Here is a 26,604-nt window from a genome sequence, read left to right as displayed (position 1 = left end):
CAAATTTGTAGATGGTTCAGTGTGTGTGGGGACATGTGCATATGTGTATATGTGTGCACGTGCATGCATGCATCTTAAATTTAGAGATGGGTTACATTATCAGTGAGCCAAACTGTGTCTGTAAGCCAATCTGCCTTTGGTTTCTTTAATTATCTGGGGGACCCAGAGAGGCCACAGCTAAGAAGGGGAAAGGAAATCCCAAGAGTGGTAACATTGATTTTGGTGTAGAATCATCTTGTGTAGGGGTGCCTGGGTGTCTCAGTTGGTTGAGTATCTGACTTTTGATTTTGGCTCAGGTCATGATCCCAGGTTTGTCAGATTGAGACCTGCATTGTACTCCATGCTTCAGTGTGGAGCCTGCTTGGGATTCTCTCTCCTTCTCTCTCTGCTTTCCCCTGCTCAAGCCCTCTCTCTCTCTCTCTCTCTCTCACACACACACACACAAACTTAAAAAAAAAGAATTATCTTGTGCAGAAATCTGGCAAGAATAATATAATTGTAGCTTTTATTGACCTTCCATTGGTCTTCCATATCATAAGCTCAATATAGACACAGCGTTATTGATAATTCTACAAGATCTGCATTTTAATAGCCCTCAAGAATACAGGATTGTTAGAAATTGTCCTATATCCTAATGATCTGAAACTGAAGACAAAAATGGATGCCTAGCCTTCCAGAACAGGGGGTTAGTGTGCTGGGTGCTGATGATACGGTTTTAATGTCCTGGTCTTAGAGTGGCCTCAGTAATTGGTTCTGAGTAATTAACCATTGTCAGTGCTGTTGATGCAAAGGATTGTAAAGCTAATGTCATTATCATTAGCAGATATTTCCCAAAATTCAATTGATTTAAATAAATAACAAAACCAAACAAAAACAAAAATCAAAATAAAACAGAACCCAAATCCAAAAAAAAAAAAAAAAAGGCCCAGTACTTAGATATTTCAAAGATGGCTGCTTGGTGTGGCCCCTCTTGTGCCCTGCAGGACCTAGGCCTCCCCGCCCCCCACCTCTCGGAAAGGAAAGCCACTGTGATGAGGTCATCCTTATAGGAAGCACTTATTGTATGCTAGGCCTTGGGTTTCACCGGCACAATCTCATTAAATTGTGGGGGAGGGGAGACCATTATCATTTCTATTGACGGGTGAGGAAACTGAGATTCAGAAAGGTTGAGTGACTGGCTCAAAGTCACAGAGCTAAGTGGGAAAGCCAGGCGCAATTCAAACCTCAAAATGTCCGGTGCCAGAACCCCGTATGCTTAACTGCTTTAAGATGCGGGTGCACAGTGCTTTCCATGTGCTTCCTTCTGTCCTCCCATCCTACCTCCCTGGCACAATTTCTGATCAATACTGGGAGCAGGGACGGCCTGTCAACCTGACCTTCAGCAATCAGCCACACTAGAACAGTATCTTCCGCCTTTGCCTCCCTCCTGGCCTGCAGCTCCTGCTTGCTTATCAATCTAGTTGTTCCTCACTCTGTTGTAGACACAGTGTAGACAGAGTAAGTGCATTTAAACTCCGAGGTCTGGATGTGGAGCTGCAGCACAGAAGCTGCAGGGGGCAGGGAAGCACAGTGGTTAAGACCCCAGGGAGCCAGAGCTATATTGTTAGGGCCTGCATCTCCGCCTCCCCACTTACTAGCAAGAAAGCTTGAGTGAGATGCTTAACTTCTCCATGCATCCGTTTCCCCAACTGTAAAATAGGATAATAAACTCTTCCTGCACCGGGTTTCTGTGAGGAACAAAAACCTACCACATGACGCTCACCGAGTTAGGGCAGGTTAGGAGGGGCACAGCCAGGTGCTGATTCCCTCGCTTGCAGCCGGACCTCCTTCAGTGCTGGGCGTGTAGTCCAATGCCTCTGGGTCATTTTGACCTGCTGGCCTCTCCTACTTTGCAAGATTCCTCTACCTCCACCTTGGGTTTGCAGCTCCCGCCCACCAGCCTCCAGACTGGGCAAGCTGATGGTCAGAGGATGAGTTCCTCGCGCACTCCTACCCAAATGAAACACTGTCTCTTCTTGTCTTGCTCGGCTCCAGGGTGGGCTGACTGGGGGAGGGGACTGAATATTTACGGAGTTTTTACCCGCCCACCCCTGATTTTCTGCCTCACAGCACGGGTGCGAAGTTCGCAGTTAGAAACCGCAATTCACAACGAGGACATTGAGCGTTGGAGAGGTTTGCCCAAGTGTCAGGCTGCTGGACACTCCGGGGCTCAGATTTCATGTGTCGGGCTTTTGGGGGGGTGGTGGGCAGAAGTTTGGGAGATCACAGAAAGTACAAAGGCTGCAAAGCGTTCTGTAAGGATCTGGAAGCAGTGTGTTCGCCAGGAATTTGAAGCTGACCTGACACCTAGTGGCCACTAGTCGGAATTACTCCAACTTTGGGAAGGTTCCCAGACTGTTGCAGGCAGGTTTTGACTCTGTCGTCCTTCACTTTCTTGGGATTGGTAATGTTGAGGGTTGGCCTGGAGGATTGGGGGCGAGGGGGTGGATTTTAGCTTCCCTATATCTCCATAATTTCCCCAAAGCTACCCAAACAAAACATAACATTTGATCAGAAAATTGCTGCCTTTCATTTTTATGCAAGAGATACATTAAAAGCATCTGGAGAAAACTTTGCTGTTTTTATTGATCCATAACATAGTCCACAATTTTTGATACCCCCTGGCTTCATAATCCTCAGGGCTCCACCCAGACACCAGCAGCTGCTGGACAAGAGACTTGGTGGGGGAAATTTATAGATTATAATAAACCTAAATGACACGGCTCCTGATTTTAAGGGGATTCGATTTATTTGTGGAGTCAAAGACATCTACATACCCTGACAAGTATGAGAGATGTGAGTTTCAGCCCACGAACCCCTTAGTGCATTTCTTTATTTTCTTTTATTATCCTAATTTTGACTCTGAGCCCCTCTGTCACCCAATTAATGGAAATTCAATTTCAGGCTAAGACCTTGAATAAGGAAGGGAAAGGGGAAAATGCACTGCGGGGAGGGGGTATAAATTATTTCAAATAATGATTCTGCCACATGGGCAGAGAGGCCTCAGCCTCCACTCCAGCCCTGGTGAAGCAAAGGGAAAGCCAAAGGCAGTGACTGGATTCCGAGATGCCGTTTCAGCATGCATCACACATCAGGGCTCTAAAGGGTCGGTTCCTGGTCACCCCCAAACTTTCCCACTTTTCCACCACTTGCCCCCCAAAATTGCCAGGTGAATGTGTTTGTTCACCCCATAGGTCTTTATTGAGCATCTCCTATGTGTCAGGCACTGTGCGGTGGTACAGAGATGTGTGATTCAGTCCCTGCCCTTGTGCATCCACAGAGACGACTGGCGGGGCTAATCAGAACCGGCCAGTTACCCATCCCCGCACCTGCTCAGCGCATGCTGTTCTTGACTATCCCTGCTCTTGTGCTCAGCAATTCGTGTCTCCTTAGCTTCCAAGGAATTTTAAAAAGAAATGTAGAACAGTAGATTCCCAGAACAGATTGGGAAGCCTTAATTTCGGCTGTCCTACTTTTTTCCGATGGAAGCGTAAGGCTCCACGCTCAGGTGGCGAGGTGGCGCTGGGCTATGACTACATGCCAGGTCTCTCTGTCTCCCATCCTGGGCTCTCTCCACATGACCCCTCAGCATTTGCTTCTAAAGCAGCACCCCCTCCAACCCCGTCCTTGTTCCTGAGCATCTGCTCCCTCTCCACTGCCTCCGGTGTCTCCGAAATCTCTCTCCTGGATACAGTTTACATTTACTAGGATGACTGCCTTTGTGCACTGATCTCCAAGCCCCACTCGCCCCCCCCCCCCCCCCCCCGCTCTTTTCCTGCTGCCTAGCAACGCCATTGCATTCCCAATTTGTTTTCCGGCTCCTACTAAGGCCACCAAGGATGCGCCCCCTGCTGGTCGCCAAAACCAAAGGGCGCTGCTCCAGTTGGGGGGGGGGGGGTGGGGGCGGGGGCACGCCACCTACAGCCCAGAGACGTGGGGACCCAGGCAGACTTTATTGGCTCGCTCGCAGTCTGGCCTTGGTGTTTGTCTACGGAGGTTTCAGAACAGATCTTCGCCTCCTGAATGCCACCAATCGACTTGCCAGGACCTCTCCGTCGCGGCGACTTCTTCTCAGACCAGACTTGTTGCTACCGCTTCTCTGTTTTTAGGAAACTGGTTTGAAAGGTAAGGGGATAATGCTGAGTGCCAATGCCGCCTGATTGAAGGGAGTGTTTAGGCAGACTCAAATCCAAGCAGGATCATTTGTAAACCCATCGCAGCAGGAGGGTTGAACATGGGTAAGTTTTGGTGTCAGCCCGGGGAGGGGGCAGAAGAATCGGTTTTTGCCATTGGCAAGGAAGGGTTTAGCAGTCGACTGAAATTTAGAATGTGCACACCCTTTGGCCCAGCGATTGCCCTGGATCCGCTCCACCTTGTTAGAGAAGCATGTGTGGGCAAACACCATCTACAAAAGGATGCTGGGTATAGTATTATTTGTAGTAGCAAAACAATGGAAATAATTTAAATGTCCCTAACAATGAGATAAATAAGGAGACTTCTGTGCTATGAAATAGCACGCGGCAGTTAAAAAAGACTGAGATGGATCTAAATGCACAAACACGGAAAGATTGCCAAGACATACTGGAAGGCAGAGCAAATTCAGAGGAACGTGATAGCATGATTCTATTTAGGATAAACAAGAAACCGTGTGTTTGTCAGTGTGAGGGTACAATAATGTATAATAAAACATATGTGTACTCGGAGCCTAGCACATGCCAGGTAATGTTCTAAATGCTTTACAGGCATTAATCCATTTACTCCTCAAAAGCTCCAATGTCATGGGTACTATTATAAGCTCTACAGGACAGATGGGGAAATTGAAGCTTACGGAGATTGGGTAACGTGCACAGGAGTGGAGCTGGGCTTGGAACTCAGGCAGTCTGGCCTCAGAGCCCACGTTTTAAACCACTACACCACACACACTCAGGTGTGCACGCACACGTGCACACTCGATGGCAAGTATGGGAAAGGCACGGAAATGTGCGCTGGGACTGTTCATGGGAGGCGGCATGTACCGTGGAGAAGAAATAAAAAAAAAGAACCTTCACTTTCTTCTTGCTATACTTCTGTGGATTTAGAATTTTTACAAGTAGATATTATTTGTAACAAAAATTAAAATAAAAAATTCACGCAACAATAAAAATGACCGCTCTGCTCTTCAATGAGAATAGAGCTGAGGGACAATTTGAGGTGCCCACGAGAGACCGCCCCCTCAGTTCCCAAGACACGGGGACCCAGACCCCAGTATTGCCTCTTGATGGCCACTTGACCTCATCTGCAAAGCTGAAGGGTTTGCTGGACCTGGAACCTGGTCTCTTGGCCTCTGCCTGGGCACTTCCCACCAGCTTCCCAAGGACAACAAGCACCACTTTAGGGGGGACAGGTGGGGAGTTTCAGGACAGAGATGCGGTGTGGGGGACGTGCAAGCCTGAGACATCTTCAGAACGAGCCCCCTTGCTGGGTGACGTGTGCCAGCCTCTTAGGCACATTGTCCCTACTCTATCCTTACAAAGCCGCTTGGGTGCTGTGGTTACACCCCATTCTAAACACTTGGAGACTAAGAGCCCTGTGAAGAGCTGCCCCCTCCCTAGAAGCAAGGTGTGCAGATGGGTCCGGCTGCCTTTCCTATCTTTGCCTTGGTTTCTCCCCATGGCAAGTATTGAAGAGGGCACAGAACAGAGGTCCAGGGTGGGGAGGCTCGGGGGGCAGGACCAGAGGGGGGTCCCTCTGATAGAGCTCCCTAAGGACTGGTGTCTAAGACAAGAGGTTGCTGGGTCAGTTGGGAGCCTTCATCCTTCACCGCGTACGGGTGATGACAGAACCGGGCACCTGGGCCACATATGGGTCATGACAGTGCCGGGCACCTGGGCCACATATGGGCGACCACAGCGTCAGGCACCTGGGCAGGTTTGGGGCCCCACAGAGTACTTGGCCCAAGGAGGTAGGGGCTCACAGGTGTTCTTACAGTTCTTACTGTTACACAGGCCCTTTCCTGTCTCCTTAAGGAATTGAGCCCAAGTCACAACGGCATCATCCCCTAGGCCACAGCAGAGCTGAGTGGCTGCAGTTTCCCAGCCACGTGAGGCTCACGCTTCCACCCTTGTTTCCTGCCCGAGTAATCCTCCTCTTTGAGCTACCCAGGCACCTGCCACAGACCTCTCACCACGCCAGGGCCTACCCACGTGCTCTGTTATGTCCCCTCCTACTTGGCTTTGACACTGTGTCCCCAGAATCTGGTCCCACAGCCAACAGCACACGGTTGAGGCTGCAGCTCTGCTGGGAGGGTGAATTGGAAGTTGAGGAGGAGGGCAGACAGTGGGGCCAGCCTCGGAAGCCAGGGAGGGCGCGGCCAGCTGCTTCAGGGGAGGCTGTACCTGATCAAATGTAGATACCACTGGGACGCCTTATAGAGAACTGGGGGCCTGCCTGGGGCAGAAGCAGGATAAGACGGGCGCTGGGCCTAGACTGACCTGAAGTTCACCATGCCTGTCTTCTCAGCCAGCTTCTTTATCAGCTCCCTGACTTGGTACGGGTTCATAGGGACCTTGTCCTGCTGAAGAAGTGGATGGAACATGCAAAGTCAATGGAGCTCTCTGCCTACCCCTTCCCAGGCCTAAACACACACACACACACACACACACACACACACACACACACACACACACCCCACACTGGCTATTGCCACTAGGGTTCAGCACACCTGTATCATAGCTTTCCGGAAGTCACCCACAGACATCATCATTCTTCCATTAGGGTTCAAGCTCTTGAAGAAGTCTATGACCGTGATTTGGTGCTGGTCTGCATAGCTCTGAGAGAAACCGGAGACACCAGAAGCAAATACTTGACTTTGTAACATCTGTTAACAACACCCTACCCCATCCCCACCCTCCACTGCCACCTTCCGCCAAAAGGTGGCCCAGGCTCCCAGACCTGGCAGGCCCAAGGAGGTGAACTTGAATAGAGACCTAGAGAAAGAGTAGGAATGAGTACGACACTGAGGACAGGAAGAAGGGTGTTCCAGGCAGAGGAACCTGCACGTGCACAGGCCTGGAGCTGAGTGAGAGCTAGTGCAGAGAAACAGGGGGAAATCTTGTGGGGCTGGATTTCCGGGAACCAGGGGGGATGGGTAGGTGGAGAGGGTGGGGCTACAGAAGACCTCCCTGTGGTGGCAGCGTCACCACCTTTATTTTAGTCCCTTGGGCTTGACGTTTTGGAGTTATCATTGGCTCTCTCCTATCATCACAGGCCTCCCTTCTCCCAGCACACACACACACACACACACACACACACACACACACACACACACGCATACTTGCCCACATGCACCATGTGCCCAGCCATTTACCAAATCCTGGAGCTTCCCATTAGGGGATCTCCTACATCTGTCCCTCCACTTCCACTGCTATCCTCAGGCAAGGCACCATTCTAGAATACTAGTTAGCACACGGAGAATACTATCATAGTGCCTTCATTAGCATTCCCACTCTCATATTTACCCCCTTCAGTTTATTTCCCTCCCCATTGCCTGAAAGGTTACTCTTTGGTCCTACCGGATTCACCTTACCCACTGCTCCGCAACTGTAGCTGGCTCCCGCTCCCTGTGGAATCCAACCCCAGCCCTGAGCCTAGAATCTGAGGACCGCCACATCTAGCCCCAGCCTCCCTGGGTAGCCTTGGCTTCCAGGCTTTGCAGGAGCCTGGAACCACACGGTTCTCCTGCTGGAGCCACATGGTTCTGTTCCCATCTCCCAAGCACACTGTGTGCACCCTGCTCTGCTCCTCTGCTAGTGGGAACCCTCTCCCCAGAACTCCCTCCCTGTCACTGTCACTGACCTGAATTCTTTCTTGCTCTTCAAGACCCTTCCCCAGGACATGTCCCTTTCTGTTTGCCTAATCCCACAGTGGCCTCTAATCTGGATTCAGATGGTATTTGCTGCCTTGGTCACTCATTTATTATTTATCGTATGATGCTTTCTATGAGAAGTTACTGCTTCTGTCCCATCTTTGCAACCAGATTGTTGCCTGTCCTCTCTCCCCAGAGGGGAAGGACTGTGTTTTACATCGCATATCTGGCTCGGTTTCTAATCTGAGATTCCTATGAGATCCCTAGAGATTTCTATGCTGTTTTAAGCAGGGGTGGGGCCCCCGCTTTCCATCCGAGATCTCCATCCCTTGCAAAACAGGTGTCCCCTCGGTTCCAACTGATGTCATCTGACTTGTGAAGGTACTCGATACCCCCCTTGCCTTCTAGAACTTTCCACACAACAATAATTGCCATGCAGAGCTCTTCTGTTTAGTCCTGGAAACTGAGGCACAGAGCAGACCAACCAAGGGGCAGGAGGTAGCCCCAGCGGCACATGTCCTCTAGAATCTACATCTGCACGGGTATCACCCCAGGTAGCAAGAGGTCTGTATCCAGCTTCCCCGTCAACTCTGCCTCCAGTGAGAGCCAGGCATGGGAACACCAGCCTGGGCTGGGCGCTACTCTGTGAGGTGGTCAGACCAGAGGAGCTCCCTGGCAGCTCTAAAATTGTCTGGGTTTTCATTTCCATGGCTTTATCTGCCTCCTGTGATCTAAGACTAGAGCCAGGGGCAGGTCACCACTGGATATAAAGGATCTGAGGGTCCCACTTTAGCTGGAGCCACCGAACAGCTGTCTTCACCACAGGGGTGTCTTGGCATCCTTACTGGCTATTGGAAAGAGCTGGCTTTTGTTGGGCGCTTATTATTGGCCAGGCATTGCTCTAAGCACTTCTTGTGTGTTGTAGAATTCAATCTTCACAGCAGCCCTCCCGGGGTGAGTCCTATCGTTATGCCCATTTTCCAGGTGAAGAGAATGGGGCACAGAGAGCACAGCGACTTGCCTTCAGCCGCACATTAACAGGTGGAGGATCCTGGCTGGTGGAAACCATCCTGTTCCAAGCCCCTCCCTCTTCACCCAGATCCCAGAGCCCCTCTTCCTGCTGAGGGGACCCAACATCCACAGGGAATATTCCATGTCTGAGACATTCCTTGTCAGAGAGGACTGTGCAGACACTTCGGGGGAGGGGAGACGCTGGTCCTTGGGGTCTCTGAGAGGAAAGCAAGGGCTCACCTGGATCAGTTTCATGGGGTTTGTCCACAAGAGCAGCTCTTTCTTGGCAGAGAAGCCTTGCACTGCCTTGTACGTCACGTCCAGCTGGGGGTGGATGGCACACACCCCATCCAATATTTTTACGAACTGTTCAGACACCAGCACATTCTGAGGAGGGGAGAGAGGGGACCCATCGTGAGGAAGGCATCGCCTGCTGTTGTAACACCTCCACCCCCACGCCCATCCCCCACCCCCCTGCAGACCAGCCGCCCCATCCAAGCCAAAGGCAGAGAGGTTTTTTTTTTTCCGTTTTTTGTTTTTTGTTTGTTTGTTTTTGTTTGGTCTTTTCCAGCTTGTTCTGCAGTGCTGCTTCTAGACTGGGAGAGTTCATCTTTCCTAGGGCTTGTGATTTGACTTGTAAAGTTTGCACATGAGTGTGATCAGATGTCCTAGTCGAGTGCCAGCAGCCTGTGTCACACACGGTCAGCTCGGCTCTGCTCTTAGATGGCGAGCATCGGTGTCTGCATGGGACAGATGAGACACAGCTATGGGGTTAGGAGACTGGTCCTGAGGCAAATGTCCTAAAATGTCCATTTCTACACCAGTGTTGGTCTTGGGAGCAGGTGCCCCGGACGAGGATCCCTCATTCCAACCACCTGTCCTGGCTGAAAACCCATTGGGAACTCCCCTTTTGGAAGTGCCCTCAGAGCTGGGTTGTAGGCCACAGGAGAAGACATGGTCTATGAAGCAGTGTTTGACCAAACTGGGCCTTCACTGGTTCAGTCAGCCTGCTTCACTCCTTAGATGTGGTTCTGACCACTTCTGCCACTTCAAATAATGAAACTCGTGTTAAAGGGCTGACGGCTTCCCCCATCCTGATTTGTAGATATTCTAGAGAAAGTTCTAGAAGCAGTGAAGGAATTCCAACACTGTTTAGAGTTACATCAGGAGAGATGATAAAAGAGAAGGAAAAGTGTAATTCAGACCTGTCTGTCCTGGCAGGCTTGTAAAATGCCAGTGTGATCCCAGCTTGTGGGTTTCTGTGCCATCTGGGGCCTAAACAGCACCATTTCTAATGTTCCCTTAGACACCAAGACAGTGACTGACTCCATGCCTTCCAACCTGCCCTGGGGGCGGGGGGAAGGAGGGAGAGCAAGTGCCAACAAAATCTGGACACATAACTGAGACCCAGAGGCAGGGTGGGGTGGGAGCTAAGGCAGCCTCAGGGGTACAAGGTCAGAGCTGTAGGATGAGCATAGAGAGAAGCCCCCTAAGGAGAAACAGACTGAACCAGGGGACAGACTGAAAAGAAAAGCAGGTATGTTTTTCTAATGTTTTATAATCTGTGGCAAACCTAAGTCCAAATTTTACTTATTATTTAAGTTCCAAGGTGTTTGGGTTTAAATATTCAAAATATCATCACTGATATAATTGTAAGGCATTGAAATCTTGGCAAAACGTCATATTTGTGTGGCTTTAAAATAACACAACAAGACTTTAACACTGCACTAGAGTGGGAGGCAGAAGCCTCGGCTTTACTCTTTGTTGTGCTTTTCACTTGCTGTGTATTCCTGGGCAAGTGATCCAACCTCTCTGTTTCAGTTTCCCTGTATGTAAAATGGGAAAATGAGGGAAAGTTCTCGTTATGGGTTGAATTGTGTTCCCATCAAAAAGATGTTGAAGTCCTGGGGCGCCTGGGTGGCTCAGTCGGTTAAGCGTCCGACTTCGGCTCAGGTCACGATCTCGCGGTCCGTGGGTTCGAGCCCCGCGTCGGGCTCTGTGCTGACAGCTCAGAGCCTGGAGCCCGTTTCAGATTCTGTGTCTCCCTCTCTCTCTGCCCCTCCCCTGTTCATGCTCTGTCTCTCTCTGTCTCAAAAATAAATAAACGTTAAAAAAAAAATTTAAAAAGGGGCATTTGAATACAGAGACAGACGTGCACATGGGGAGAGCGCCATTTGAAGCTAAAGACAGAAATCAAGACGATGCTCCCACCAAGCCGAGGAACACCACAGATTGCCACCAAACCACCAGGAGCTGGCAGGAGCACAGCACGCATTCTTCCTCGTGGTCCTCTGAAGGAACCAGTTCTACCACGACCTTGATCTTGGGCTTTGGTTGACAGGACGGTGAGACAATACATTTGTGTGGTTTGAACAGCTCTAGGACATGGGTGCACTCTACCTGCCTCCCAGAGAAGGATCAAATGAGCCGAAGCCTATAAAATCCCTTTGGGGGGAAACCGTATAAAGTGGGGGGCGGGTCTAGGATATTGTTTTTACCAGCTACCACCTCTCTGAGGATTCAGGCAAGAATACCTGGTCCAGTGAAGTCACCTCCTCAGGCCTTCCTCCTCCACCAGGGGGCCTTACCCTCAAATTCTACTCAGTCAGCCAAGTCACAAAATAAGCATACAAGTTATTACGTGTTTTAGGACTCAGATTCTAAAAGTTCTGTGATTCTGGGAGTGCCTAGGTGGCTCAGTCAGTTAAGCATCCATCTCCAGCTCAAGTCATGATCTTATGGTTCATGAGTTTGAGTCCCGCATTGGGCTCTGTGCTGTCAGTGCAAAGCCTGCCTGGGATTCTCTCTCTCCCTCTCTCTCTGCCCCTCCCCCACTTGCACATGCTCATGCATGCTCTCTAAATCAATCAATCAATCAATAACAAAAAAGTTAAAAATTCTATGATTCTGAAACCATTCTGGGACCCAGGGCTGTCCATCAGCAAAGGTGGCAGTGAACAAATTCTGTTCTGGGGGCCTCTCACCTTTGATTCTGGTGTTTCTGCTCTTAGACCCATCAGGATCTGGTAAATGATTTCACACCACAATGTTATCGACCGAATGGCTACTCCTATTAAAAGGACCCCAAGAGAAGGCCAAGTCGTACTCCAGAAGAAGTGACCTTTTCATGGAGTATTTGTGTGAGGGCCCATGAGGGGACAGAGCTGTTGCCACCTGCCAACATAGCGTGGCCGTGGTACCTGGCATGCTCCCTGGTGCAAGCAACCACGATCTAATCACTTACAGAAATGTCAATCTCCTCCATCTTGGATTTGGGGTTCCTCTTGATGGACAGGATAAGTAACGTAGCCCCATCCATACTCACAGGGTTCAGGAAAAGCTGTGGGAGGAGGGGCGAGACAGAAGGAGGACGAGCTGGCTAGAGGAGAGCCTGGCTCAGAGTGTGGCTTCCATTTCTTCCCATCAAATTGTAATCTCTATCTTCCACCCAGACTCCTCTGTAGGCATCTGTCTCCCTGTCTGTTTGTCCAGTCATCCATCCACCTACCCATCTCACTGCTCATCCATCCATCCATCCATCCATCCATCCATCCATCCAGCAAACATTTATTGGAGGCCTGCCATGTGCCGGTTGCTGGGTTGAGTGCTAAGGGATGCACAGGCAGATGTGACAAGCTCTCTGCCCTCACGTAGCTTACACTCTAGAGGGGGACACAGGCAAACAAGCACATAGCATCAGACGTGTGGGGAGGGCAGTGACAGAGAGGTACACACTGGTACTGCAGGAGCAAGGAAAGGGGCATCTGGTACAGTGGAGGGGACACTGGAACTAAGCCTTGCGGGACTAATAGGGATTATTCTGGTCTGAAGAAGCAGGGCTAGGACCAGAGGAGGGAATGAGATGCACCAAAGAAGGCAAAGGGGAGGCAAGTGCAAAGGTGCAGAGGTGTTTGGGCAATAGCAAACATTTCATGAGCAGGAGCAGAAAGAACGAGGCCACAGAACAGGGCTGGGCCAGATCACGGGGACCATGTGGACTTAGCTAAGCACTCAGGGCATTATTCCAATGGGGCTGGGAGCCAATGAAGCTTGGTGTGGTGCTTCACAGCAAGGAACATAGATCCCAGTGGCTCTGCTTACTAGCTTTCGGGCCTTGGGTTATTTCCCTGGCCACTGGGCACCTATCACTTAGGGCTACTCTGAGGATCCAATAAATCAATTCAAGCAAAGTATTCAAGAGAGTGCTTGGTACATAGTAAGCAGCAAACGAATGTTAGTTAAGCCTGTTGAAGGCTTTCCACAGGGTGGCTTCTTGATGAGGCAGCCAAAACCTTGAGTATCTACTATGTGTCAGGTGTCTCCCGGGCTCTGATGGACTCCAGAGCGAAAACACAGACTTCGTAGGGCTTAGCTTCTAGAATCCTTTGCTTGACTCCCTTCCCTGGGAACATCATTATTTTTCCAAGAGTAGGGAAAGGAGGGTGGCACTTGATGTGTTTAAAACTTTTTCTTGGGGTGCGAGCCTGGCTCAGTCAGTAGAGCGCGTGACTCTTGATCTTGGGGTTATGAGTTCGAGCCCCACATTGGGCATGGAGCCTATTTAAAAAATAAAAATAAATCAATAAAATTTTTTTCTTTCATTTTAAAACATTTACAAATTTTAAGTATATTTAAACACGGGACAACGTGTTTAAACATTTAAACAATGATGCATGGTCATTATAGAAAAAATCCAAAAAGAGGTAGAAAAAAATGTTAAAATCACCAGTAGCACCACCAATTAGAGAAAATCCCTATTGCCATTTTGTGGAGGCAACCTTTCAATCTTGGAAGATGCAGGTTCTCTGCACTTTCCTTGGCTTCATGGTTCCACGGAGGCTGAGCCACCGGCAGGCTGCATCAGTCTCTCTTCTCTGAGTTACTCCTCCTCCCACTCCCAGGCCTCGTTCCCAGCTCTCCCTGTCACTAGACAGTCACCATGCTCCCTCCAGTGCTGGCAATCTGACTTCCTCTTCGCAGCTCTAAGGTGCTTGTCCTCTCGGATGGCAGCTCATTGTTGCTGATTTCTTTTTTTTTTTTAATTTTTAAATGTTTTTATTTATATTTGAGAGAGAGAGAGAGAGTGAGCGAGCATAAGTGGGGGAAAGGCAAAGAGAGAGAGAGAGAGAGAGAGAGAGAATCTGAAGTAGGCTCCAGGCTCCGAGCTGTCAGCACAGAGCCTGATGCGGGGCTCAAACTTGTAAACCACCATGAGCCGAAGTCAGATGCTTAACCGACTGAGCTACCCAGGCGCCCTATCGCTGATTTCTAACTCCCGTCCTTCTCCACCAGCACCCCCACACATGTGGTCCTCCCGAATCGCCCCCACATCTTGAGGAATTTGAACTGCAGCAGGGAAGCCTGGCAAGGCCAACTTCCTTGCCTCTCGAGTTACATCACCCGAGCAAGTCACAGAGCCTCAGCTTTCTCATCTGACAGGGGAGCTAGTGGAGCGCACGTCGGAGGGTCGGGCTGTGAGCCAGCAGCAAACCACCTGTCTGCCCCTGGCTCACGGCAGGAGCCCCAGAAAGGGGAGCCGGTAGTGGAAGTCCTCATCTTTCTTCTGTTTTCCAACGACCCAGGAGCTGCCATGTTATACATTAGCGTCTATAAGCCAATCAACTTAAAATGAAAGATGGATCCACTCATTCACTTAGCTGACATTCATCAGGCATCTCCTATATGCCCAGCACTAAGCTAGGCCCGGGGGGAATAGTAATGGGCAGGACCAAACACAGTGTTCGCTCTCAGGAAGCTCTCACACCAGTGGAGGTGACCAGTCAACTAGTCACTGAAATGAGAGTATAAGGAAGAATCTTGAAAGAAACCCCCGAGGCCGTGGCTGGACAACAAGGGAGAGCATGGGGTAAACTGAGGCTGGAGAAGCACACCGGGGTGAGAGAACTGGACTTGCACCACAGGAGGCCACGGAGTGGGGAGTCTAAACTGGAGGGGACTAGATGGGGGGTGGGGTGGAAGTCAGACTTCTGCTCAAAACACACACTCTGGCTTCAGGGTGAAGCAGAGTCTGGAGGAGACCCAGATGGGAGGAAGGAAGACTGGTTAGGAGTTGACATCATGTACCTGGTGACAGCAGAGGGTGACATTAGGTTTATAGGAGAGAGACAGTCAAGAACCTACGCACATGTGAAACATAAGGTGAATTTTCCCAATGATTCTCTCCAGCAATATGTAACTCCATCACCCTGCTCTCCCCACCCTCCCCCCACAGATACACACATACACACACACGGATGCGTGGACACACAAGGACACAGGGACATGCACTGATACACACACACGGGCACAAGGATGCATAGACACACACATGGATGCACACACACAGATGAACACACATAAGCATGTGGATGCACACACACAGATGAACACACATAAACACGTGGATGCACACACACAGATGAACACACATAAGCATGTGGATGCATACACACAGATGCATGGGTGTGCACGCACAGATATATACACGGATGCAGGCACACAAGCGTGGACACGTGGGTGCCATGGAAACATGGACGCACAGAGAAGCATGGGCGTGCACACATGCACAAGGACACACACACAAAGTGGCCCATCCCCAGCTTAAGTAAAGACTTTACCTTCAGAACTTTGAGGCTCTCATTGAACTCCAGTCCTTTGCTGATTTTGATGACTCCTTCGTTGCTGATGTCATTGCTGCTGACGTCTATGTAGACCAGGGAGTTGTTGAGCCTGAGGACCTCTCCCAGGGCCGTAGCCCCCTCGTTCCCAAAGCCGTTCATAGAGAGATCCAGTTTCTGCAGGGTTACATTAGCCTCCGGGGAGGAAAAAGAACAGCACCAGCCTCAAGGTTGCATGTGACTCACCCAGCCAAGAGGCCCTGGTTTCTCTCCCCTGCTGCCATCCAGACTGGGTGCTCAGTGGCCCCCAGGAGGGAGAGCTCAGTCAGATCCCTCCCAGTGGGGGGAGTCAGAGTCTGGTCATTCTTTACCCCTTAATTAAACTGCCCTCTTGAAGTATCCCCAAAGATGACACCAAGACCCCAGCAAGGTGAACCAGCTGAAGTAGGATTTATCCTAAAGAAGAAGGCACATCCAGGAATTGGGGAGGGATGCTAACAACTTGAAAGCACTTGATGAGAGCTCAGTGTGTACTCATCAGGAGGGGGTCACGAGGAAGAGGTTCAAGATGGTGGGATGCGAAACCCTGACCATCCTCACTGGTTTCAACACACCACTGCCAGAGAGAGACTTACCCGGAGACCATTGCACAAGGCCACAGCTCCCCGTGTGTGGAAGTGATTCCAGCTCAGATCCAGTGACTGGAGTCCTATATTGAGGGCTAGAGGAGGGAGGGAATCATCTCAGCATGCCCCAAATCCCAGAGAACCCACTCTGAGAGTTGACAGATAGCCATGACATTGGGGAATAAGGACTACTCAATACTCACTCAAAGTAAAACTCTGGGACAATAATTTTTCCATTATTCATTTAAACCCCAAATTGTAAGATGATTCCCAGTGTTGGCAGTAATGTAGTAACATAATCATGCTCCTGTATCGCAGGTGGCAAGCAAATTGCCACAATTTGGCAAATGTGAGGTGGTCACAGGTATTTTGCCATCAGACTGTGTGTACCCCTTCACACAGCAATATCACCCTGAGGCTCTTCCTAAGGAGACAGTGCAGGATATGAGAAGAGTGATTTATCAGGTGTTTATCATGGCATCACTTATAAAAGTAACATTCATGACTCACAGGGGAAGGGTAAAGTACAGAATAAACATCCATTTGGTAGAATGTTGTGCAACCATTACACTAGGAAGAGAGAGCATGGAGAACAGGGGTTGTATTTAGGGAGGGAGGCTGTGGTGGGCAGGGCATATGACCCCACGTGATGTGTTTTTCCTGGAGAACTTCAGGAGCAGAGGTGGCTCCAGAAAGCTTTCGGGACACTATCACTTGTAAGTGCTGCAGCATCAGGCTTGTCTAGAAGCTGACTTGCACAGACGTTTTAACTTGCATAGAACTTTTTAACTTAAAAATATTTTTCCTTATGTGCTGCGTAGGGTTGGGGAAAACATCATGTGGAAACACATCATCATCCTTATTTTTATTGGGGAGGGCGGATATGCTGAGGACACTGTTGGAAGGACGCTGAAGCACTCCTGACGTTTTACTGGGTGGGAGGCATGGCCTTCAACCCTCAGGCCCAGGACGATGTCTTACTCTATTTTCTTCTCCATGGTCAGTGCCCTGTGTGCTGGTTGTGGGTCTCTTGTGTCAACAACCAGGAGCTACTTTGCATAAAGTGAACACCGTATCTTATTTTGAGAACAAACTTTCTCCTGCCTTTATCCTCTCCCTCATTCTCTCTCTCCCTTCTTAATGTTTTTTTGTTTTTGAGAGAGAGAGAGTGTGTGTGTGCAAACTGGGGAGGGGAAGAGAGAGAGGGAGACACAGAATCCGAAGCAAGCTCCAGGCTCTGGACTGTCAGCACAGAGCCCAATGCGGGGCTTGAACTCAGGAACCGACTTCAGCTCAGGTCATGATCTTGCCGTTTGTGAACTGGAGCCCATCAGGCTCTGTGCTGCCAGCGGGGAGCCTGCTTCAGACCCTGTCTGCTCCTCCCCAGCTTGCCCGGGGCAGGGCATGCTCAAACGTGTGCGCTCTCTCTCTCTCTTTCAAAACAAATAAACATTAGAAAAAAAGTTGTTTTAAAATTTAGATGTTTTTTTTTTTTTTTAAGATTTTATTTTTAAGTAATCTCTAGACACAACATGGGGATTGAATTTACAACCCCGAGATCAAGAACCGCAGGTTCCAACTGAGCCAATCGGGCACCCCTAAAATTTAGTTTTAGAATATTTAAAAATCAGTTTTCAGATGGACTCAAATTGCCCCATAATGCTTGCAGACTTGCTCCTTCCCTCAAACCTGCCGGCCTGAACCCTCTCTCCAGGAAGGTGCTGTTCACACATCCCTGAGGGGGCGGCAGCAGAGAGATGGGAGAGCTCCCCCCTCCCGACAGGACAGACTCCCCGCCCCTGCATGCTCGCTCCTTCTCCTCGCTCTATTAGCGCTGCGCCCTGCCTGTCGGTTCCAGTCTCCGTGGCCGCCAGCCTTTTCAAGGATTCTGCTCCTGCCACCATCTCCTCTTCCTTCCCCAGACGCCTATCTTCCTTCCTTCCTATTAGCATCTTCCATCCTTGGGAACCTTCCTGCCCTCAAATCACCCATCTTTCTGGCGCAGCCTCTCTCAGTGGGGGTTCTGCAGGTGCCTTTCACTTTTTTGCGTCCCATTTTCAACTCCACCCCCTGGGGGCGGGTCTCCACACTCATGGCACTTGTCAAGGTCACCAATTATCTCCATGTTGACGAGTCCTGTGGTCACTTTTCTGACCTCATCTTATTTAACCACTAAGTAACACTTGACCCCGCCGAAGATTTCCCCCTTCTTGAAAGAATCCCTTACTTGGCTCCTGGATACTTCACCTTCCCCCTCCTTGACTGACCACTCCTGCTCAGGTTCCTCCTCCCTGCCTCTGGTACACCTAAAAGTGTCAGAGTGACCCAGGCAGCGATGGGACAGCTGCCTTCTCAACTCTATCCACACTCCTTGCCAGGATCTCATCTCGCCCTGTGGTTTTAAATGCATTGGAATGCCTATAACTCCCAGATGCGTATCTCCAGTCCTGATCTGCTCACCAAGCTCTAAACCCATATAACAAATCAGGTGTCTCCATGTAGATGTCAACAGGCAACACAAACATCACATGGCCAAAATGGGAATTTTGGCTCCTGACTCATGTCCCTCCATACCTGTTACTCCCTGAGTTTTCCCTCCAACCACTTCCTGAAACAAAATAACCGGGCATCTATCTTTCTCCCTTTCCTTTGTTCTGCACATCAGCAAGTGGGTTTGGCTTTACTTCCAAAGTACGTCTGGATCCATTCACTCCTCTCTGTCACTACCTCCTCCCTCAGCTCCAGCTATTGTCCTGTCTTGCCTGGACTATGGCATTAGCCTCCTAACTGGCCTCCCTTCTTCCATTTTGTTTTAAGTGTCATTAACATACAATGTTATGTTAGTTTCAGGTGTACAATGTATTGATTCAACAATTCTATACATTACTTAGCATTTACCATGGTAAGTGTATCACCATCTGTCGCCAAACAATGCTATTACAGTACTGTTGACAATATTCTCTATGTTACACTTTTCATCTCCATGAGCTGGAAGTGTGTACCTCTTAATCTGCTTTGCCTATTTCACCCATGCCCCCCCTTCCTTGCCCCCCTTCCTCGCCCCCCCCCCCGCCCCCCTGCTGCTCCTGGCAGCCACCACTTTGTTCTCTGTATTTAAGAGTCTGGTTGTCATCAGTTGTGTTCTTCATAAAACTGCGTAAAACTTCACAAAACAGTTCCTTAGAGGAACTGCAAATCAAGCCATGTCACTCCCCTGCATTAACGTCCTTCAATGGCTTCTCAGCACATGGAGAATAAAATCCAGATTTCATGCACCTCATGGCCCACAAAGCCTGACCTTAGCGGCTGCAGGCCACCTTGGTGACCTCCTCCTTCCATTTCCTTCCCCTGCTCTGCTGCAGCCACAGGGTTCCACCCTCCTCCCCGCCCCTCCCCCCCCCCCCCCCCCCCAGTCTGTTCTTTCAGCCTGGAATGCTGTGCTTCTGGAACTTAGCATGGCTGACTCTTCTTTGATATTCAGGTTTCAGCAAAAAGCCACCTTCCCTGTAGGGCTTTTTCTCACTCCTCCACCTAAAGTAGCATCTCCTTCGCTCATAATGACCGCCCCCCCCCCCTTACTAATTTCCCCAGGAATGAACACTTAGGTTCTTTCTTTTCTTTTCTTTCTTTCTTTCTTTCTTTCTTTCTTTCTTTCTTTCTTTCTTTCTTTCTTTCTTTCTTTCTTTTTAAAAATTTTATAACAAATCTGCAGTGAACCTCCTCGGACATCTCTCTCTGCGTACGTGTGAGAGCTTCTCCAAGACATGCACAGATGAATTGCTATATCAAAGAATACATTTTTAATTTCACTAAATACTGTCAAACTAATCTCCAAAGTGCCTTTACCTTGTGTTTACTTCACTGGATGTTCTCTCACTTGAAATTTCTGCAGCTTCGGTGGATGACAAGGGGAATCTTTTTGTTTGTTTTGCATTCCTCTAATTACTAAAGAGCTTAGGAATTTGGTTTTCTGTTTTCACTGTCCATAGGCCTTGACCACTGTTTTATTGGGAGTATTTATCATCGTCATGGATCCGTAGGATCTTTTATCAATATTCTGAAGACAAATTTTTTATATTCTACAAATACTGCAAGTATCTATTTTCTGTCGCTTATCTTTTAACATGGCCCAATCTTTTATCATAAATAAGTTTTAAACTTATTGTTGTCAAGTAAATGAATCATTTTTGTTACGGTTTATGCCCACTGTGCATATTTAATAATCCTTTGCTTCCTTGAGGTCAGCAAGTTATGTTTTTCTAGTCATTTTATAGTTTTTAAAAAATGTTTTATTTGTTTAGTTAGTTATTTGTTTTGAGAGAGAGCATGAGTGGCAAAGGGGCAGAACGAGAGGGGGACAGAGGATCTGATGTGAGCTCTGCACTGACATGCCGACAGCAGTGAGCCTGACGCGGGGCTCAAACTCATCAACTGTGAGATCATAACCTGAGCCACAACTGAGCCACCCAGGCACCCCTGTTTTTCTAATCATTTTAAAGTTTTATTTCCCGCATCTAGGTGCTCGCTCCACTTTAAATGTATTTGGGGTGTGGTTTACATCACTTTTTATAAGCAGAACGTTCAATAACAATAAAAACCAGGAGATGCAGCTCTGACAGGTGACTGTCTGCTGAGTGCCCTCTCCTAGGCTGGCCCCTTGCCCCCGTGGGGGACTCACCTAGCATCTGCCCCAGGTGTTCTCCTCCCTTATCAGAGAATTCGTTGTGGCTGAGATCCAGTGTCTTAATTCGGTAATTGGCCTGGAGAGAGAAACGGTGCAGAGAGAGGTGATTTTTGTTTTATGTGACCGCAAATACCTCTCTTATCTCAGGGCGTTGTGATGGAGGGCTCCCACACACCAAAAATTGGGTGGACTAGAGATTTTAGACTGAAGATGACTTCTTGTGCATTTTTTTGTTTAACCGTCGGTGACTGCTAGGAGGGTCTAGTCCCATCCAAACAGCCCGCCCTCTGCTGCGCTTTGGTCAGGATCGGCAGAGTTCAGCCACTCACCAGCTCCCTAAACATTCAAGTGACCTCACTTCTCTATACCAAGAGCCACTCTCCAGATCCCCCACATCTCCCAGGGCCATCCCCCACAGGGCTGGGTTGCCCCTGCCCCCTTGTTACTTACCGAGAAGGCTTGGCAGAACAGCTCTGCGGCTTCGTCCTTGAAGTTATTTCCTGTAGTGAAGGTGGGTGTTTGCAATGCTGTCCAGACTAGGGCTCCCTCACCCTCCTGCATTCTAGCCCTGCCAGTCTCTCCCCTTTGCAACCATCAGCCACAGGAAAGGTGGCAAGTGCTTAAAGCAAATATATGGACACAGAAGAAAACAAGAGAAAAGAGGGCAACTATTTGCCATCCCCTTTAACATTCCTTCCTTTCTCTGCCATGATAGCTCGGGGAGTTCCAGAAGTCAGTCCAGCATGCCTTGTGCCCCCACTGGCAGCATCAACCCCTAGCTTAGCGCCTAAATTCTGTAACATTATTAAAAATACGAATCCAGCGGCAGGGCCATGACCAGAGAGGCACAAATGAGGCACTCCCTCTGTGTGCAAAATCTAAGCTCCGTAATCACAGGGAGTAACGTCTTAATATTTGTAAAAGTCAAAAGTAATGCAAGACATCTATGATGAACAAAATTGTATTTTTTTAATTTTTAAAAATTGTAATTTTTTAAAATTCTTCTTAGAGAAAGAATCCCATGCAGGCTCTGAGCTACCAGCACAGAGCCCGCCAACGTGGGGGCTCAAAGCCACTAACCGTGAGATCATGACCTGAGGTGAAATCAAGAGTCAGATGCGTAACTGACTGAGCCACCCAGGCGCCCCTCAAAATTTTTAAATTTTACATAAAGGCAGGATCTGACCCTGTACTTGAATGGTTAGGCCTCACTCACCTCACCAATAACCTGTCCCTGTTGGATCCTATTTTATATTTAAAGTGTGGATATTTTGTTCACCACAGGCATTTTTCGCATTATTTTTGACTTTGACAAATATTGCAACAGGATATTATTTACTTAGTTACTGACTTTTTTGAGCCCCTTGAGTTCTGTGATCGAGGTGTGTGCCTTCCTCATCTTGCTCTCACCCCAGCCCTGCTGAATAGTTTAAAAGATTTCTGGAGGGGCGCCTGGGTGGCTCAGTCGGTTAAGCGGCCGACTTTGGCTCGGGTCATGATCTCGCGGTCCGTGAGTTCGAGCCCCGCGTCGGGCTCTGTGCTGACAGCTCAGAGCCTGGAGCCTGTTTCCGATTCTGTGTCTCCCTCTCTCTCTGCCCCTTCCCCATTCATGCTCTGTCTCTCTCTGTCGCAAAAATAAATAAACGTTAAAAATATATATATAAAAGATTTCTGGAAAATATATGCGATTTCTGGGAAATAAGTGATATAGAGACTTATCCCCAAATTTCTTCTTTAAACCCTTAATAATCTTTGTATCTCTAGCACCTAAATAGTGCCTGGCACATGATAGGTGCTCAGTAAATGTTTCCTGAATGAATGAATGAGTCCACCTAGACACAAATGCTTCTTGGTTGCATTTGTACCAGTGTAATAAAACGAGACAATAAGCTAGTCAATGTGTAAAATTAGGTTATTAGCTATTCAAATTGTTGTGTTTACATCAGTGGTTACAAATAGTACGGAGCTGGCAGTAACAGAGTCATTTGGGAAGTCTGATAAAATACAGATTCCCAAACCCCTCCCTTTCAAGATTCTGATTCAGCAGTCTAGGATAGGGCTGGGTAATTTGTATTTTTACAGAGCTTTCTGTATTATTTAATGTTATATTAGAGGTGTTAGCCAATGCGACTAGAAAAATCATTAGGAGCTGCAGATATTGGAAAGAAGAGACAAAACTCCCATAATTTACAGACATGATCACCTGCCTAAATAATCCAAGAAAATTAACTGACAGAATGTTAGAACTAATAAGATAATTCAATAAAGTCACTGGACATAGGATCAACGTACAGAAATTAACAGCTGCCAGACATATCAGTAATAACCACTTAGAATATATGATAGAAAAAACATTCTGTTCACACAGGAATAAAATGATAAAACACTTGGACCTGATATGAAATGTGCAGGATTTCTAATGGAATGAAAGCATAGGACTTTATTGAGGAAGATAAAAAAAGACTTGAAGAAACAGAGGTAAACCCAGTGCTTGAAATTTGGACCCAAGCGCTGACCTCAACATCCACACATTTAATCATTCTGATTCACAGATAACTTGCTGATAGCCAAAATGGACGTAGTACAGGGAAACAGAAAACAGTTCATTGTAGAACTGTAACCTGGTACCATCTTCTTTTTTTTTTTTTTTCAAATGTTTATTTATTTTGAGAAAAAGGTTGAGCAGGGGAGGGGCAGAGAGAGAGAGAGAGAGAGAGAAAGGGAGAGAGTCTCCCAAGCAGGCTCTTTGCTATCAGCACAGAGCCTCATGCAGGGCTCCATCCCACGAAACACGAGATCATGACCTGAGCCGAAATCAAGAGTCAGATGTGTAACTGACTGAGCCACCCAGGCGCCCCTAGGCCATTTTTAAAAGTTATCTCTACACCCAACGTGGGGCTCAAACTCACAACCCTGAGATCAAGAGTCACACACTCTCCTGACTGAGGCAGCTAGGCGCCCCTGGCACGGTCTTCTTGAGGGGAGATTTGGAAATTCTTTCTCAACTTCAGAAAAATAGGTGTATCTTTTTATATTCCGTAATTTTGCTCTTGGGTGTCTATCTAGAAATACTAGAACATATGTCCAAAAGTTGCATGTACAAGAAAGTTCTTTAAAAAGTATTTGAAAGATTGAAAAACTGGAAATGTGCCCCTTCCATACACACACAAATGGAGAGAGGTTAGATAAACTATGCTATATCCATCCCATGGAATACTATCCAGCTGTTCCAGAGAATGAGATAAATCTATTTTCTATGTCATAGAAATAGAAGATATATTTAGAGTGAAAAAGAGGAAATTGGAGAAGAGAACCTGATATGTCATAACATTTATATTAAAAATTACACAAACTCTATTTTTGCATTTTCTCTCTGGATACTTTTAAGATCTTTTTATTTTAGATGTTTTTTCTATGATATATTCAGGGGTGGATTTCTTTTTATTTACCTTATGAAGGACTCACGAGGATTCCTGCATCTGAGAATTCAGCAATTCAGGACATGTCAGCTATTGTTTGCTTAGATATCACTGCTCATCCATTCTCTTCTTCTGGAACTCCAATGAGCTCTGTTGGGTCTCTCTCTCTCTCTCTCTCTCTCTCTCTCTATATATATATATATATAGATATAGATATAGATATAGATATCTATAGATATCTATATATAGATATAGATAGATGCAGAGATTACTTAAAAATAAAATCTTTTAATATAATTTTTAAAAGATTTTATTTTTAAGTAATCTCTGCATCCAATGTGGGGCTCAAAGTCACCACCCCAAGATCAAGAGTCACATGGTCCACCATCTGAGCCAGCCAGGAGTCCCTCATCCTTTTATATATTTTTTTATCTTTTATGTCCTCTGTATCTTAAAAAAAATTTTTTTTAACGTTTATTTATTTTTGAGAGAGACAAGAGACAGAATGCGAGTGGGTTAGGGGCAGAGAGAGAGGGAGACACAGAATCCGAAGCAGGCTCCAGGCTCTGAGCTGTCAGCGCAGAGCCCAACACGGGGCTTGAACTCACGAGCTGAGAGATCATGACCTGAGCCGAAGTCACTTAACCGACTGAGCCACCCAGGCACCCCCTATCTTTATCTTTCTGTACTGCAAAGGATTTTCAAGGTCATTAATTTTATTCACCTGATTCTAATTTGCTGTTAAATGTATCCATTGAGTCTCTAGTTTGGATGATTATATACTTTCCATTTCCAGAAATTCTATTTTGGGGAGGTCTTTTAAAAAATAGTGTTTTGTTCTTGTGTGTTTTTATTTTTATGTTCTTAATCATATTAAGAACATAGTTTATCGTTGGGGTCAAGATATCTGTTTGCTTGCAGTTTTAGTTAATTAATAGTGCTTTTATGCAGTTGGAAGATAAATTATATGGTCACCAAATGTACAGTTTATTTCTGATAATTCTATTTTCTGTAGTCCTTGACGGTCTGATGCTGCCGCTTGTTAGAATCTGACTGCTCTCATGGTGTTTTGTTTCCTTGTTTTGCAATTTTGGACTCTGAGCCCATCTTCATTGGAGCTTTATCTGTGGGAATCCCAAGCAGCCTGCAGCCTGGGTCAAGGGTCATTCCTCCAATGAGGTTTTCTGTTTGTGTCTGTTGCATGCCCCAGGGTATTACCAGTATAGGACGACTTAGGTTAATGTCTTAGGGGTTCCAGGACCCTGAAGACAGTATAAACTCAAACCACAAACCTGGGTTCTCAAGTGAATTTTTTTTTTTCTGTGAGAGACAGATAACAGACTAATTAAAAAGTGAGTGTACAATAAGGGGCCAGGGGGCAATAAATGCTGTTAAGAAAAAACAAGTAATGGAAACAGGATAGTGATGGTGATGGAGGGGAGGGGAGGGAAGCCCCCCTCAGGAGATGACATTTGAGCAGGAGCACGGATAAAGCAACAGAGTGAGCCATGCAGTTATCTGGGGTAGAGACTTTCAAGCAGAAGCAGGTGTGCTGCTGAGTGAATCAGAAGTTTCTTGTTTGGGAAAGCCAGCAAGCCAGTGTGGCCATGGGGAGGGGGAAAGGATGACTGGGAGGGTTTAGCGGGTGTGGACACAGTTTTCTGATCTCAGAACTCGGAGGGGCCTGGTCTGGCTCACTTAGACCCTGGATTCTCCCTGCCCTTCCCCTTCTCTTCTTTTCATCCCTTTGTCCTCTCCCACCTCTTCCGTGGGCTCACCTGAAAGCTGGAGGTTCAAGAGCGAAGAGGTATTTCTCTGAAGAAATTCTGAGATGGTGCTGGCCCCCTTCAAGCCAAGATCATTGTTGGAAATATTCTAAAAGGCAAGAACACATTCATGTGTGTAAAAATCCCACCCAAGGGCCCTTACTAACGAATGGTGCCAGCGTGAGCCTTACTTGAGGCCTGCACCAGGGAGTAGGGCTGGGTGGGGAGAGGGGCAGGAGAGGAGGGGCAGGATGGATTGGGAAGAGCAAAGGAGCAGAGGACCATGGGAACTCAGCCCTCCTAATGCCTGGCTGGGGGGCCCCTCCCACTGGTCTCAGTTTTTCTGAAGTTGGCTTTGGTGACTCCCCACCTCTCCAGTTTAGCTCTAGCACTTTAGATAAGCACACTGTACATTTATTTTTTGAAATCCAAGGGAGCTTTGTTTAGACAGTTCGACGTAAAGCAATTGAAAAATTAGCTTCGAGTAATTCATCGTTATAAATTCCATTCATTGATTGGTGAAGCATGAATGAGTCTGCTGGGGACACCCAGGGATACAAATGGACACATTCCTTTCAGGCGAGTGGGAGGGACGTTCA

General features: G+C 47.8%; 1 protein-coding gene across 11 annotated transcripts in view; it reads right to left on the bottom strand.

Annotated features, from left to right (window-relative positions):
* Nucleotides 1-903: 903 nt before the first annotated feature.
* Nucleotides 904-26,604, bottom strand: part of LRRC74A (leucine rich repeat containing 74A) — a 34,590-nt gene continuing 8,889 nt past the window's right edge. For 5 of the 11 annotated variants that reach the window (XM_058739786.1, XM_058739787.1, XM_058739788.1 and 2 more), the window contains 10 exons: nt 26,018-26,114; nt 21,271-21,320; nt 20,815-20,896; nt 16,146-16,231; nt 15,511-15,705; nt 12,138-12,233; nt 9,134-9,280; nt 6,740-6,847; nt 6,510-6,592; nt 906-2,701 (listed from right to left, as the gene is read on the bottom strand). In XM_058739786.1, coding sequence (XP_058595769.1) covers nt 2,575-2,701; nt 6,510-6,592; nt 6,740-6,847; nt 9,134-9,280; nt 12,138-12,233; nt 15,511-15,705; nt 16,146-16,231; nt 20,815-20,896; nt 21,271-21,320; nt 26,018-26,114 — 1,071 coding nt within the window. In that variant the 3' untranslated portion in view covers nt 906-2,574. Of the gene's footprint in view, nt 4,153-6,509; nt 6,593-6,739; nt 6,848-9,133; nt 9,281-12,137; nt 12,234-15,510; nt 15,706-16,145; nt 16,232-20,814; nt 20,897-21,270; nt 21,321-26,017; nt 26,115-26,604 lie in introns of all 11 variants that reach the window. The other 6 variants (XM_058739790.1, XM_058739781.1, XM_058739780.1 and 3 more) reach the window with 6 other exon arrangements.

This window comes from Neofelis nebulosa, chromosome 7, assembly GCF_028018385.1.
Source record: "Neofelis nebulosa isolate mNeoNeb1 chromosome 7, mNeoNeb1.pri, whole genome shotgun sequence".
Taxonomy (NCBI): domain Eukaryota; kingdom Metazoa; phylum Chordata; class Mammalia; order Carnivora; family Felidae; genus Neofelis; species Neofelis nebulosa.
Note: the sequence above shows the minus strand (reverse complement) of the source record. Positions and strands in the feature narration are given on the sequence as shown.